The sequence below is a fragment of the Cydia amplana genome, chromosome 8 (genome assembly GCF_948474715.1).
Source record: "Cydia amplana chromosome 8, ilCydAmpl1.1, whole genome shotgun sequence".
NCBI classification, from domain to species: domain Eukaryota; kingdom Metazoa; phylum Arthropoda; class Insecta; order Lepidoptera; family Tortricidae; genus Cydia; species Cydia amplana.
The window spans coordinates 14,000,470-14,016,168 of NC_086076.1; the positions used below are offsets into that span (position 1 = coordinate 14,000,470).

General features: G+C 36.5%; 2 protein-coding genes across 2 annotated transcripts; both read right to left on the minus strand.

The window, feature by feature from the left end:
* Positions 1 to 1,280: 1,280 nt before the first annotated feature.
* Positions 1,281 to 12,025, minus strand: LOC134650242 (PDZ domain-containing protein GIPC3). Its single transcript, XM_063505190.1, has 4 exons — positions 11,529 to 12,025; positions 2,982 to 3,212; positions 2,448 to 2,699; positions 1,281 to 1,621 (listed from the first exon to the last, which is right to left on the minus strand). The coding sequence occupies exons 1-4, from the start codon at positions 11,763 to 11,765 to the stop codon at positions 1,382 to 1,384; spliced, it is 960 nt and encodes a 319-aa protein (XP_063361260.1). The 5' UTR covers positions 11,766 to 12,025; the 3' UTR covers positions 1,281 to 1,381.
* A 1,367-nt stretch (positions 12,026 to 13,392) lies between these two features.
* Positions 13,393 to 15,036, minus strand: LOC134650576 (large ribosomal subunit protein eL37). Its single transcript, XM_063505529.1, has 3 exons — positions 14,929 to 15,036; positions 14,621 to 14,756; positions 13,393 to 13,565 (listed from the first exon to the last, which is right to left on the minus strand). Exons 1-3 carry the CDS (start codon positions 14,929 to 14,931, stop codon positions 13,426 to 13,428), a joined length of 279 nt encoding a protein of 92 aa, XP_063361599.1. The 5' UTR covers positions 14,932 to 15,036; the 3' UTR covers positions 13,393 to 13,425.
* Positions 15,037 to 15,699: the final 663 nt, after the last annotated feature.

Sequence of the window (15,699 nt, forward strand, 5' to 3'; positions counted from 1 at the left end):
CCTAAAGATTGGGCAAGCGCTATGTTAACACGTAAGTTGACAAAAAAAGCAACAACGGTTGCACTCCGGGAGTGCCGATAGAAGTGAAAACTCACCTCACTATGTTACCGACGCCCGGTAACAATAAATACGTTTAGCGGAGGTATTCTATTTATTTATTATATATTATTATCATTCTCAAATAAGATCACACTTTTTCATTGACATGTTTATTTACATACTGCCATGACAACGTCAAATTATTTGAACATAGGTAAAGAGTCTTGAAAAGGAGTCCGCAACATAAATGTCAAATAACATTGAGGTTTTCTTTATTGATTTAAATGCCATCTAAATTATGAGTGGCCATCTAAACCTTACGCCCCTTACCGTCACGTGATCGCCTTACGCTGTCTCGAGTTTGTCATTTTTTCCCCACCTCAAAAAGTGCCCAGCGCCGCTAAAGAAGTGTTCACTTCAATAATCTATAGGAAATATCAAATAGTATGACAACAGTCACTTGGTGCCATATAACTGTTAATTAAGAATAATGATGATCAATATCACTTATACAATTTGTACTCTAATATCCAAACTATCACAACATGTATTACAAAAGGCACTGCTGGAATTTCACATTGTACACTTACGTTCTGTAACATAATACTAACAGGATGATAGGCACTTGACAGACATTTTCATTCATACAAATTGCTTAATACCAATAAACTTACTTAGCACCCTAGTCCTTGTCCTTACAAAATTAGGTCAATTTTATATATTCACTAACTCAACTCTAAGATAATAATTATAAATCTCTGTTGGTTTATAAATTATCTATAAGTATAAATTTGTATAAATTTAATATACTCTCAGAAATTGCACCGATGAATTATTGCTTATTAGGCTTTACAAGCCCCAAGTATTTTTTGGATACAGTCGAGTAGAGCAATTTGAAAACCGAGCGACTGTTTGGGATTTTGATAACTATGAACTTACGAGTACACATGTATTTTATAATAAATGTAAAATAAATACAATGACAATCAAATGTGTCGTTTCCAAGCAAAAAGTCCCACTTTGTCGCTTACACTTTGACAGGTTATTCGTATAAAGATACAAGTAAATCTCGTTCTTATGGTAAGCGACAAAGTGGGACCTAGCTTTGACTAGACTTCGACACAAATTATTATTCATTTAATTTCATCATCATATATGATTCATATATTACGATTCTCTTTAAGTACCATATATTCAACGTTAACAATTTCTTTGTTTAAGTCGACATTTAACTGCATATTTGAACATGAGAATGCGTTGCGATAGGCAATTTAAATACTTAACACGATAGTGCTCAAGCCAAGTTTGGATTAAATTATGTCTTTGTCTACCAATAGTATTTCTAACTGAGCCTGCCAGATCTAGCATCTGTGATAGCTCCCCAAAGTTCAATAATGAATTCATCCGTAAACCCGAATTCTTGCAAGTCGCTGTTGTCTATAGCTTCAGCTAGCTGCATGGAATTTGTTTTGCCCTCAGACAAGTCCCACATTTGCGTAGCCAGCTCGGCGTCGTTGATGCCCATGAAAGATTCCAACAGAGAGTTTATTTTCTCTATGCCCGCTTTCGATTTCTCGTCATGCTGAAACAGATTGGAAAAACATCACTGTTAGATTATAAGTTTAGACGTGTCACTTCGGTTTCCAAGTTTAATTGCGATCGTAATCTACTCAAGACATGGTAACATTTTAACATTTGCCTATATTTTTTTAGTAACCAGAGTACATTTATGTCGTTTTCGAGAACGTTCTCCGTTTACTATAGAACATATTGTCAAGTGAGAACGTTTCCGGTTTCCGTACCTATCGCATATAAAACGGAGAGAGTTCTAGAGAACATCTCTCATTCAGAGTATAATTTCTTAAAATATTTAATTATTAGTCAAGAGTCGTTCGTGAGACTATGGGTAAAGCCTTCTACGAAAAGTCGTGAGAAAACAAATCCTATATTAGTAAATGAATATTTTTTTAGTCTTATTTATTATTTTACGTTATATTTGTAAATGAGTTTTCGGAAACAATTCCGTTGTTTTCTGTGAAATTTAAAATAGAGGTGTAAATTAAAGACTGAAAAGGCCAGAAATCGTTCATTTATTTTGTGTAATCTCCGGGAATAAGAGTATTTCGAGAGATCTTACTACTTTTTACGCGTCCAAATAGCGCCTTCAGTTTTTGTACAAGCTATTTTAGCGAAACAAACTTTGGTTTTAAACTATGTATGTATATAAAGTTATAAACTTTCAACTGAATGCATTTTTGAATGAGATCACCTATGTATAATGAAAATTCACATTATTATGAAAATGCCATGCGCGTCATTGCATTGTGATATATCGAAGTTTAATAATCATTAATGTATGTTTAGAATCGCACATGGATTACTCATTAATATTACATTATGTGACTCACCTCATTTTCAATAGTGGCCTGACCATTTGCCTTAAATCTAAGTGTTTCCTTCCCTGAGCCATAATTTTGTTTCTTTCCTGCCCTGGCACTACTCGTCTTTGGTCCAATGCTGTTAAAACCGCTCTTTAGCGGCTCCACAAGTCGTATAGTAAATGTCGTGCCTTTAGGGATATCTTTTAATGTTTTTGCTACTTCGTAATGTCTTTTGCCCACCATATTTAATCCGTCTAGTTTTTCAATGTGGTCACCGACCTGAAACGTGAAAATAACATGGGTAAAATAAGTCATATTCCCTTAGCGTTCTCAAGGATAATATACAAGGAAAATATAACAAAATAAATATATTTGCTCTCCTGTTACTGTAGGTAGGTACCAATCGAATAGTGACTAGTTACTTGTACACTTATGTAGGTACTTCAGAAGTTTATACATATATTTTTGGAGCATACATACCTACTATCTTTATTTAATATTAGATTACATTACATACTTCTCTCTCGCTCTCTAAAAATAAGTAAACACTTAAAACCTCACCTCTATATGCGGTATTCTCGAAACTATAGAACCTTCCTTCATTCTCTTGATGAACGCGTATCCGGCACCGTTGTCCGTAATGGTTAGGCCAAGAGCATCTTCTGTCTTGACAATTTCTATTTCTTTGGGTCGACCTTTTCTGTGCGCGAATATAAAATCTTCTAATCCGATTTGTCCTCCTAGGAGCTTCTTCATGTCTACTTTATGCGTGTTCAATGTGCAGAACAGGATCTGAAAATCAAAAACAAAGAGTTAATTAATTTTTTTTTTACATTTAGAATGCACTTATTTGCGACTTTTTGTCCCTAATTTGATACCGTAATAAAACATATAACATAATACTACAAGTTATATAGAATATATAGTTGATATAGAATATACCGTTTTTTTTATTCTATTCAAATCAAATGGAAGGCTAAGGCCTTACAGCGTAGCGTAGGCTTAGGCGTACTATTAAGATAGTACTAATACCACTGCTCCAGATTCCTAATTCGTGACTAAGCCCGATCAATTGTCTGCCTTGATAGTTCCGTGATCCGTAAATCCATTTACATTAATAGGTATAAACAGTAGTTGTGCTAGTTTCTTTCAGTATTTGTATACTTTTAGTGATCTGTTTGTGTCTAATCTATTGCTGATTTTTAGGGTTCCGTAGCCAAATGGCAAAAAACGGAACCCTTATGGATTCGTCATGTCTGTCTGTCTGTCCGTCCGTCCGTCCGTATGTCACAGCCACTTTTTTGCGAAACTATAAGAACTATACTGTTGAAACTTGGTAAATAGATGTGTTCTGTGAACCGCATTAAGATTTTCACACAAAAATAGAAAAAAAAAAACAAATTTTGGGGGTCCCCATACTTAGAACTGAAACTCAATTTTTTTTTTCATCAAACCCATACGTGTGGGGTATCTATAGGTCTTCAAAAATGATATTGAGGTTTCTAATATCATTTTTTTCTAAACTGAATAGTTTGCGCGAGAGACATAATGATGTACATTACCATGCAAACTTCCACCGAAAATTGGTTTGAACGAGATCTAGTGAGTAGTTTTTTTTTTTAATACGTCATAAATCCCCTAAATACGGAACCCTTCATGGGCGAGTCCGACTCGCACTTGGCCGCTTTTTTTAATATTAAAATATTACTGTAACTGTTGCAGGCAACGTGTTCATATTCATACGTTAATAACTCGGTAATATGAACTCGCTACCAAATGCAACATGCGTAGGGGACGCATTGTTTTATTTTTAGAGCTGATGCACTTTACAATTTAGTTATTCACATTGCATTGCATGTTCCTCCTACTTAATCGAGTAAGTTTCGATAATAATCATTATAATCAACAAGTATCTTATCTACAAGGCATTTCTGCCAGCCTATTATGGATAGCTTTATCCATCTTTATCCACGTGATAAAATAACTGTCACTGTTTAACACCGTGGGCGTCGGTGTTCGGTGACAATACTTAGTTTACAGGAACCTTTAATTATTAGTGTCACCAGTTTACCTAGATGTTTAGACAGCTGCGATTTCGTATTGTTTACATGGCTTATGGTATTTTTAATAGGCACACATCTTCAATCGCATTCGTTTATCGTATCTCCAATTTCAAGCTAATCTATGACAAGCCAACCAACCAAACTAAAATAAATTTTGCTTTTGGCAGTCTACAAGACAATGTTGTACAATTAGTATGTGCATATTAGTGTGGCGATATGGTTATGGTAGTTAGATCTATGGCCTATAGCCAGGTCCTTGACCCCTATACCCGCATATACTGGGTCATCACACCACTCGCATTTAGCGCTTGGCGTTGGAGCGTGTCAGCCGTCAGTCACTTAGCTCGCGCATATCATACGGCAGAAACTGCGTCCGCGCCCCTGGGCCGATCCACTTCCTGGCTCAGCCATGCGTGCTTCCGCATAGCCAGTGACATTTTACTCACTTGTCTGCATATGAACAGTATAGCATTTCCCATCATGTCTCATATGGCTTCTAGCATTATAAAAACCACGAGTATGCACGTGTACTGCATCACTTACGGACTGTTTTCACTTTAAGCGCCGCTGAATAAACCTTGACAATTACGTCACGCCTTCAGTATTTTCACGAACCGTGAAATATCAAGAAATAAGAGCCTGGCATTTTCTCGGTTGACCTTTGCGACACGACTGTGCGCGAACAACTCAGGGTCACCTACCTACATATTGATAAACTAGAAAGGTAAATCTAAACATTCGCTGCTACTAGGATTTGCTCTAGGTACCGAAGGTTTTTCCGAATTATTTTTAAACAGCAATTAATATAACTGCAGGAGTGCAAACAATCAATGCAAGAGTACCTACATTCATACAGACAGTTCGAACAAATCAATTAAAGCTTCCTTCATCACTGCCTCGATTGTGTTATCTTTAATATTTAAAGTACTTAATGACAATGCAATATATAAATCCAACATACGACATTTGAGTTTGCAAAAAATATGTCAGTGATGAACATCCGCTATCGAAATCGATTATACAATACAAAATTTAAATAAGATCTATTTCTGATGCTAATTGTTACGACATAAGTCTATTAAAAGCGTTATTATAGCAGCATTTTTCTTTCGTAAGCCGCGCCCTAAAGTAAGTGAAACAATGAACGATGTCATGGAAATATTAATTGCAATCGGATAAGTTTCCGTTGCAGCTGGTTTCCCAAAGGCCCGAGACTGAATCACGTCCTAGGTGGTTAATAGTGGTTTCAATCTCAGAACATCTGTATTACCTTACATAACCAAACCAACAATAAAGAAAATTAAAATTGAATGTTTCTTTATCTCAAGAATTTATTTGTTCTTACGGTGCCGTACTCTACGAAAACTACCTAAGTTTTATTTGCATTGAAATAACGCTTTAAATATAGATCGATAGATAGAATACTCTTTATTGGCACACCTCAGTAGAAGATACAGCTTATAGAAAAACAATTGAAAAAAAAAAATAATCTATTCTAATTTGACTGAAGCAATGAGGGTTACAAAATACGATGAAATGTAATGCCTTTTGGAATCTTGGCGGTAGCACTACCTTGTTCCCAGCCGATATGTTAACTTGTCAACCAAAAATAAAAAGCGGCCAAGTGCGAGTCGGACTCGCCCATGAAGGGTTCCGTATTTAGGCGATTTATGACGTATAAAAAAAAACTACTTACTAGATCTCGTTCAAACCAATTTTCGGTGGAAGTTTACATGGCAATGTACATCATATATTTTTTTTAGTTTTATCATTCTCTTATTTTAGAAGTTACAGGGGGGGGGGACACATTTTACCACTTTGGAAGTGTCTCTCGCGCAAACTATTCAGTTTAGAAAAAAATGATATTAGAAACCTCAATATCATTTTTGAAGACCTATCCATAGATACCCCATACGTATGGGCTTGATGAAAAAAAAATTTTTGAGGTTCAGTTCGAAGTATGGGGAACCCCAAAAATTTATTGTTTTTTTTCTATTTTTGTGTGAAAATCTTAATGCGGTTTGCAGAATACATCTACTTACCAAGTTTCAACAGTATAGTTCTTATAGTTTCGGAGAAAAGTGGCTGTGACATACGGACGGACAGACAGACGGACAGACGGACAGACAGACAGACATGACGAATCTATAAGGGTTCCGTTTTTTGCCATTTGGCTACGGAACCCTAAAAATTGAACCCCATTGTATGGTTTCCAAAAAAGCAAAATAAAATAACCATCATAATAATATCTATACCTATTAATTTTCAAAACGTGTTTTAAAAATATATATTTACTTTAAATCTTATTTTGCAAACACGAGCAAGAATAAACAACAGATTTTTCTAGGAAAAGATGCGGCCAAGTTCGTGTATTTTATGGCTACCTATGTCAAATGGAATCGCATGTTTAATTAATTAGAAAAAGGGTGAGGGTAAGACCATCCTTCACTAGCTGGTTCGTCGCCTGAGTGAAAGGGGCCTTGACCCCCGCTCCAGGTTTTTCCTGATGCAAAGGCTGTCCATCGCAATACAACGCGGCAACGCAGCGAGCGTGATGGGCACCTTTGCGTCAGGGACAGCCCGGGACGAGTTTTAGTAAGTAGTAATTTTTTATATTTTTTAGTTTGTATTTATATTTAAGTTTTTGCAATAAATGTTGTTTTTTAATAAGGTTAATAGAGTTAATTAGAAAAATATATAAATGTAAAAATAGAAACACGTAGAAAAATAGAAACCATTGGTAGATAAGTGTAGTAGGTACATAAATGAGCAATGTTTAAGAATGGTTAGCTCTATCGCCGCTGGTACCTATTTAAAAAAGTCGCTCTTTATTCGTTTTTCAAATCTCAGTAATGCATGTCATTATCTTGCTGAGAATGTTTTATGATCACAGCACTAAGTTCGCGGTACTCTATGGTAAAAAGATTAAAAAAATTATGCAACTTTCTGTGTTTTATTGCCACTAAGATTGTTTCCCGCCTACTACACCCATTTAGACACAGGTGTGAATGGCTCACTCGAGTTAAACGGACCATGCCATGCCTATACGCAGCTCGTATTCATAACTAATCCCTGCTGTAATGAGATTTGTTATCGAAGCCTCACAAAGTTTCATGCAACATTCTTTTAAACGTTAATATAGCTGGTCAACCAAATCTTGTCAGTAAAAAAGGGCGCAAAATTCAAATTTTCTATGGGACGATATCCCTTCGCGCCTTCATTTTTCAAATTTGCCGCCTTTTTCTACTGTCAAGATCTGGTTGACCAAGTATAGGTATATTTTTTTATCGTTGATATTGGTGGATATGTTATGTATACGTCTAAATTAATATTGGTTTATACCTATAAGTATAAGTATAACAAAAAATTGCCAGTGTAGTTGTTGTATGATATCTTAGCGTATCTTTTAAAAAGGTGCCTACCTACTTTTCTATTAACTGAACGATGATGGAAGATTAGACTAACGTGACATGGTGATACTGAAGTAGTAGAGGATCCCTCACCTACTATTGTGTTACTTACTGTGTGTGTACTAACTGAGTGAGTCAGAAATACTGCCTGCTTACTTATATTGTAAGATTGGTCTGATAAGGCGTAATAATGCATTTATTACTTTTATTTGCGATATCAAGGATTTCCGTAAGTAGGTACTTTAATCGGGCCTGCTTTAGTTATCATGCCCGAGAGGGACTTTACCTTAAAATTCCCCTTTCAGCTATGTCAATGTTATATTCTAAATCCTCCAATTCTATATTAAAAGACTACTTTACCTACTTACTAATTACTCCCGTTCCCTTAGAATTTAGCTGCACATGCTAAGCAGCCTACAGTGAGTGAGATCACTGAGATCTCGTCTCGTCTCATCAATATTTTATCTTTGCTCGGGTCAACCAACAATACAACCATACATTACGACGACTTTTGTTTTGCTAACTAGGTCAACGTTTTTCTTTCTCAAGCATATGTCACCAAGTGTACTTTAGTACATTAGTCATATTAACTCACTTTCCTTTTCAGTCGTCGTCGCTTTATAAGCGATTTTATCCTGTCCACTTTAACAGGAAAGACGCTATTATAAGTTGTTGAACTCGTTTACACTTTGACCCTCTCGCTTTTGTGTCTAATTGATGATAGAAAACGAACGTGTTATGTAAGGCATTACGTGACTAGCTCCACTGATATGATGATCAAATATCACGTTGTCTCCAAAAACTCTTTGGTGACATTCTTTAGGTAATTAATACTTTTGTTTCTGATTTTCTGCACTATCAAGAAATTAAAAACACAATTGTGCATACCAGTAGCAAGTAGCATGACTTACCTACTGTGCATATATCAGTAGTAAGCATGACATCGATATCGCTTTCGATTGAATAAATGAATCCTCGCATCCTAGCATTATTTAGTGTAGATAAATTTCACCTACTGTAATCCATACCATACTAATATACTTAGTAAAATTTGCAAATGAGTTTCGTCATCGGTCCAACTCTGAATCACTGAACTAATTAGGATAAAATTTCGTATAGTCAGTAGTAATTTGTAATCTTGAGAATCATATAACTCGCTTATGATTTTACAAACCATTCCAAAGGAAGCGAAATGAGGAAACGACTGAACATAGTTGAAGATTTGTATGACAGCAACAATCACAACGCGGAAAGATTTCCAGGCATAAACTAGTACTTACCTACCTATCTCCTGCTTAATATAAATAAACAGTAGCAACAAAACAGCAAGGAATGTTATTTTATAGATAGATTGTTGGCAAGTTTAATGCATTTGGCTAAGAGTTTTATCGGTCGATAAAAATAATATAGTTATTACTTAGATCATAGGTTTATCTAATCAGATTTATTCTTTGGTATTTTTAGTACTCGCTAGGGTGACAGTTAACACAAATCGTCAATCATGATTTTAGACGAAATTCCAATACTTGATGATACCTACTTTATTGGTCACTGTACTGTGGGGGTCGTTATCACATATTACTTATAAACATTTCCATTTCCTTTATGATTTTCAGACTATTAAGCCGATTACAATTTTATCGTTTAATGGATATTAATATATCTAGGCATTAACGATATAAGTTTTAATCACAGAAGTATATTCGTCTATTAAGATATAAACTATTCAAATTTAATGAATAAAGAATGTTCAGATTAGCTTCAAAGATATAAATAGATAAATCACAGCGGATAAAATTATCGGTGTCGATTGAAATGTTCACACAATACAGTATCAGGACGTCACTTTTCCATAACAAATAAAAACCTAAGTACATACTGTGTCGAGTTAAGAAGTTCATTTCATGATACCAGAGTTTTCTGATAGGTACTTGGATACCTAATGTAAAAAGTACAGTCACGCTCTATGAATGATAAGACATTTAAGGGTTCTAGCTCAATTGAAATTTCCATAGCTTAAAGTATTGAACAACCAATTTAACTAGAACCCTAAAATGGCTCAACCATCGCGGAGCATGATGGTGTATGCTGTATCCCTGGCTATACCTACCTACATTTATTAAGTAGATGCTAAGGTTAAGTAGGTTCTTTAGTGCTATTTCCCATTAGTTAGTCATCTTCAAGTCATGAATCAAGAAAATCATGAATCAAAACTAAGTCTCAAGTCCTAGAATAGAATAACTATCCCTAACTTCGGTTACCACGGTGGATGATAGTAGGTAGGGAAGGCGGCCCCACGTTGGGATAATTAGGTTACCCGACGACGCTCAATATTTTTATGAGCTAAAAAGGTAACCAATGAATCAATGGAAGTAAATCGAATGAATCAATTGAAATACACAGCCTACACGCACACATATGCTAGTGCTACCTATCATCGAGTAGATATGACGCTGACGCATCGCTATGTAAATTTATTTTTCACCTCAGCAGCTCGAACAAGGGTACTTTGCTACTTAAAAACAGTGAGCAAAATCGCATTTTGCTCACTGAGTGAGACAAAATGAGCAAAATGCGATTTTGCTCACTCAGTGAGCAAAATTCGATTTTGCTCACTGTTTTTAAGTAGCAAAGTACGCTGGTTCTAGATGCTGAGGTGAAAATTTAATTGTTGGCATATCTTAAGAAAACATGAGTGAATAGAGGTAAGTGATGAGAAGGAATACATTTTTCGGGTTCTTTAATATGTTCTCACTGCTGAGGTGAAAAGTTTTGTGAACTACACGAGATCAAAGTTATTTACATCTCGTGCGCTTTTGAGTCCCTTACTACGCTCAAGATTCTAAATTAGATTCACTCGCTACGCTCGTGAATCTATTATTGAATCTTTCGCTTGCACGGGACTCAAAATAAGCACTCGAAGAAATATCGAACTTTGATCTCTTGTTGTACAAATAACTATTCTTATCATTCACCTTGTGATTACCTCATTGGCTCATGTTCCGTGTAGGTAACGTAACGCGAAGCATCAGGCATGCTCGTATTCCATTATTAACCTATTAGGAAAGGAATACGGCGGACCATCAGGTCAGGTGTTTTTTTATACCTACTTATGCAATCACTGATTAATGGTTAGTCATGACATGAACCAACGTTGTGCATATAGGCAATAATAAAATTGTAATCCAGTTTTGCCGCGAAAATAAATAAAATTATCTTTAGGTACTTACACATAAAATTTACGCACTTTTTTAGCTCAGAATAGATTAGGTACATATTTTCTCAAATGAGATTATAATAAAATAACACCTATTATATTGTTCTTAATAAAACAAGAAAGGTACTCGTTTTCGTTTTGTATTATTTTAAGTAGGTACCTAACTACTTCATAACTTCGTTATCAAAATAAGCCGGAAAGAATAGCTGACTGCTTTGCGAACTTGGCCGACACGCTACCGTGTCTAGATAAACTTTAATGAGAAAGTTATAATGTACCTACTTATGTGATATATCTAATACTGACGCGACAAGAAAATAAAGTTCCAGTTCGACGAAGGAACGAGATCTGGATAAACAGGTTCATGTTAATTATTTATCAATTCGAAGCCTGATGTGAAAAACAAAAAGAGGCTTACATCTTCTGGTGGGAAGTCGTAGCATTCAGCAATTTTCTGGTATAATTCTTTGACATTAGAAAACCCAGAAATAAGTCCAAGAGGGCTGCCATGGGCTTGCTGGCAATGGAAGACCAGCTGCGATTTCTGAGCACCATTGTTGTTGTCCACTCCATTAGCAGGAGGCACTTCCTCGGCCGGCACGGGCGGCACAGGGGGCGCCGTGTATTTTGGCGCTTTCTTCTTGAACAACGACATCGTAATATTTGTAATCGAGCACTAAGTAACGGTTGTTAAAGTTTCTTTGCAACGATAGCGGTCAGACACACATTCTACACCTGAGTTTTAATCACTAGTCTCTTATCTCGGTAGAACTTTAAAATATCGCGTCATTGCACGAGATAAGGTATCGCCCAATGGCGATAATTATTGGATAAGATTGTGGAGCGTTCCGTAGTTGGGGGAAAGCGCATTGGATGATGGCGCGAAAGAAGGGGCTCTCGCCGCGGCGCGCGAGCCTGTACTGACCTGACTGAAGCGAGGCGAAACCTCTCCGCCACAGCCACGCGCGCGACCCGCCTCTACGCCGCGTCACAACTCACGGCCGATGCGGCATTCCCGTTGTTGTTCTAGGTATTTACAAGCGGTCCAAGCGGAGCCCGATGAAACTTGTTGATACTTATAATACGCATTACAACTCGTGGGATTCTATTCAATGCTATAGTAATTAGTAACGTTTGCCATCGAAGCAGAAAGAGCGTAATTAATTGAGCGTTTGTTAGATGTTGCATTCTCTTAGTAGAGTCGAGAGTGCATATAAAAACTATAGCAAGACCTATTCATCATCAAAATACTCACGAAATGGTCAAAGGTGTTTCTGATGTGTTAAGTCAAATTCATACTTCGTATGAAGATGGCAACTGTGAAAGGTTTTGATAGATGGCGCCAGCACAGGTTTCCCATGTTTTTAGTTGTTCTATTATGGGACTTTGCTTAAAAAAAAAACACGAATTTGACGCTATTCGTTGGATTGATAAGAGAAACCTATGCTGGCGCCATCTGTGAATAACTTCGAGCGGCCAACCCCATTGGATAGCTAAAGTAGATGGCGCTGTACGTCCTGTAGCCGTACAGCGCCATCTTCTTTAGCTGTCATGACTACTCACCGTATACTGTATCTATCTTTGCTTACGTAAGAATCAGTGAAAGCAATTTATTTTCCCAAATTCCCAGTTTTCTATTAAGTGATTAGACGAATGATAATGAGGAATCGCGTTTGACAAATACGGTAGTTGGATTTGCAAGGGAAATAGCATAGCAAAATGCAATTAATTACTGTTACAAAAACTAGGACCCTTATAGTAGATTGTGTCTCAAGGGATCAAAATACATAATTACAACGAAGGCGTACACATTGAATCCTGAATGAACCGAAGGATTTTAAAATAGAATCCTAAGCATAGTGAGGGATTCCAGTGTTAACGCCCACAAGGTGGAAATAATTTTTTGCTACCATGTGAGAAATACCACTTTTCACTTCACCTTTGCGAAAATTAACATGATTCAAAATGTTATTACTTATTAAATTGAAAAAAAATTGTTACTTAAAGCTAAAAAAATAATGTGCAAAAAAATTTAAAAATAGTGTGCTAGAACAGAAAAGTGTTACTTTGATCCCTCCTAGCAGGGAGGAAAAGTGCCACTTTGATCCCTCCTAGCAGGGAAGAAAAAGCTCTTTTCTGAATAGGTGTGAAAAAGCCCTTTCTCAAATAGGTGATGTGAAAAGGCTATGAAAAATGGCAAAACTCACGGCTGTACTTTTCAGTGCCAATCATTGGTTAGCTTACCCTACAAGTTTGTAAAAATAATTGAATAAAACGATACAGTGACTTTTTTAATTTATTAGTTGTTTAAAAGTCTATGAGGCTGCGACAGTTTTCTTGGGGGTGGGCTTGCCCTCCTTGAAACCGTTGCGGAAGCGCCTCCTGACGATCTTGAGGTGGCGCATGCGGCCAGTGCCGGTGGTCTTCCTGCGCTTAGCCTTCACTGACCAGTGGTCTGGAATAGATAACGAACATTAGTTAGTAAATGCCAGTGGACAAAATGTTACAGTAGTCTGTCTAATAACACACTGAGAAAATGTCATCTGTCTACCTACAATGGTTCTTGAGATAAAGCTACTGACAGACAGATACAACTGAGAAACTAAGCTGATTATGGTTCAAATTGCCACCTGGCTACAGACCTCCAAAAACTAAGTACATATAATATTATACCAAGTATAATTCTACAAATCTACACCCATGGACAAATTTAAAGGAATGCAGTAATTGAACCTTTTGTTTTTATGTTCTAAATATGTCCATGATATATACTAAACCTTCACAACTCTGAAACAAATCAAATGCTGACATTCATCACACACATAAGCACCCTAACTCGAATTTAAAACCTACACCTACAGCTTCATAGGCATGGTTTAACTTAACTAATGGTGTAAGAAAATTATTGTGGAACTAAATTCTTTGACGAGATCCTAGTACATGCTAGAAAATATTTTCCATTCATCACTAAAGGATTAAATTAACAATCAAATTTCTAGATGTGATAGTAGAAACTATAACATAGTTAAAATAAGTACTAAAGAAAGTTTGTCTGAAATTTTTACCAAATGATAAAGTGACATTATCATTTGATTAGTTCTCTCAGTTTCTTTACCTACATTATACAAGGAATTAATCAAAAATCAGATTACTTCCTCAATCAGTGTAGGATAATAAAAAATCTTATAAAAGTACTTATTATTCCTGGTTTATGAATTAAATTTGTACACTAGTTATTTTAATAATAATTTAGATTAGCCTATATGAAGTACAGTCAGCATTAAATAGATAGTAACGGCCAAAGTGGCAAATATTATATCGGAACATTCGGAACCATTGACAAGTCCATGATCGCAACACAACCCTATTTCTACGGTGACAAAGCTTGTCACGTTATATTTGGCCACTTTGCCCTTCACTATTTGGTGCTGACTGTACATCTAGTATACTACTATATAAAATACGTAAGCCACACGAGTTTTCTATCATAAAAAAAGAAGAGAAACTTACAGGAACGGAGCTTCGCCGCTGGGTATCCACACTGGGCGCATTTTGATTTCTGGATGTGGTACGAAGATCTACCACACCTCCGGCAGAGTGTGTGGGTCTTATTCCGGCGCTTTCCGAAACTTGACGTACCTTTCGTCTGAAATAAACATTGAAGGTTAGAAGTAAACAACCACACTCATTTAATAACTATGCCGTATTTTCGTTGAAGATATTTAATAGGAGACATTTTGCGCAATAATATAAACATTTCGTTCATAGAAAATAGCGATTATAACGGATTAAAAATTAAAGAAAATAGAATACACTACCATCTTGCCGACTTTGACAAGAAAAGAATCTAAACGTCAAAACTGACAAGCTCATCGGCGCACGGGAAGCAGTGTTGCCAGCTAAACAGATACGTTCAAGTACGGTAAACACATAGATGATAGGATCCTAATAGATGTGCTATACGCGTGCGTCCGTGAGGGACGAAACATACGCAATCCGACACTATGATTGGTCGAGTTTATTTGTTGCCCACCATAATCCATACTAAATAACAGTAAGGAATTAAAAAAAATGTGAGACTGACAAGGACAAACAATAATAGCACTTTCACTGCTACTCCTACTGAAAGATACATAAGACTTGCATAAGACGTAGTATCTTCTTAGAGTTGACTCTAGTTGTTTGTGATAAGTGATAAAGACCAAGTGGCGACAGTGACACCTCGCTTAGACTCCATCTTTAGGAATATTAAATATATAGCTGGTCAACAAAGTCTTGTCAGTAAAAAAAGGCGCGAAATTCAAATTTTCTATGGGACGATATCCCTTCGCGCCTACATTTTTCAAATTTGCCGCCTTTTTCTACTGACAAGATCCGGTTGACCAAGTATACTTGCGGGCTCAGCACGGTTCCATTTTTATCTACTATCACTATGCCCGTCACTTTCGCACTTACATACTTGTTAGAACGTGACAAGCATGGTGACAAACGATAAAAATGCGACCGTGCTACTAGGGTTGGTCAACCAAATCTTGTCAGTAAAAAATGCGGCCAAGTGCGAGTCGGACTCGCCCATGAAGGGTTCCGTA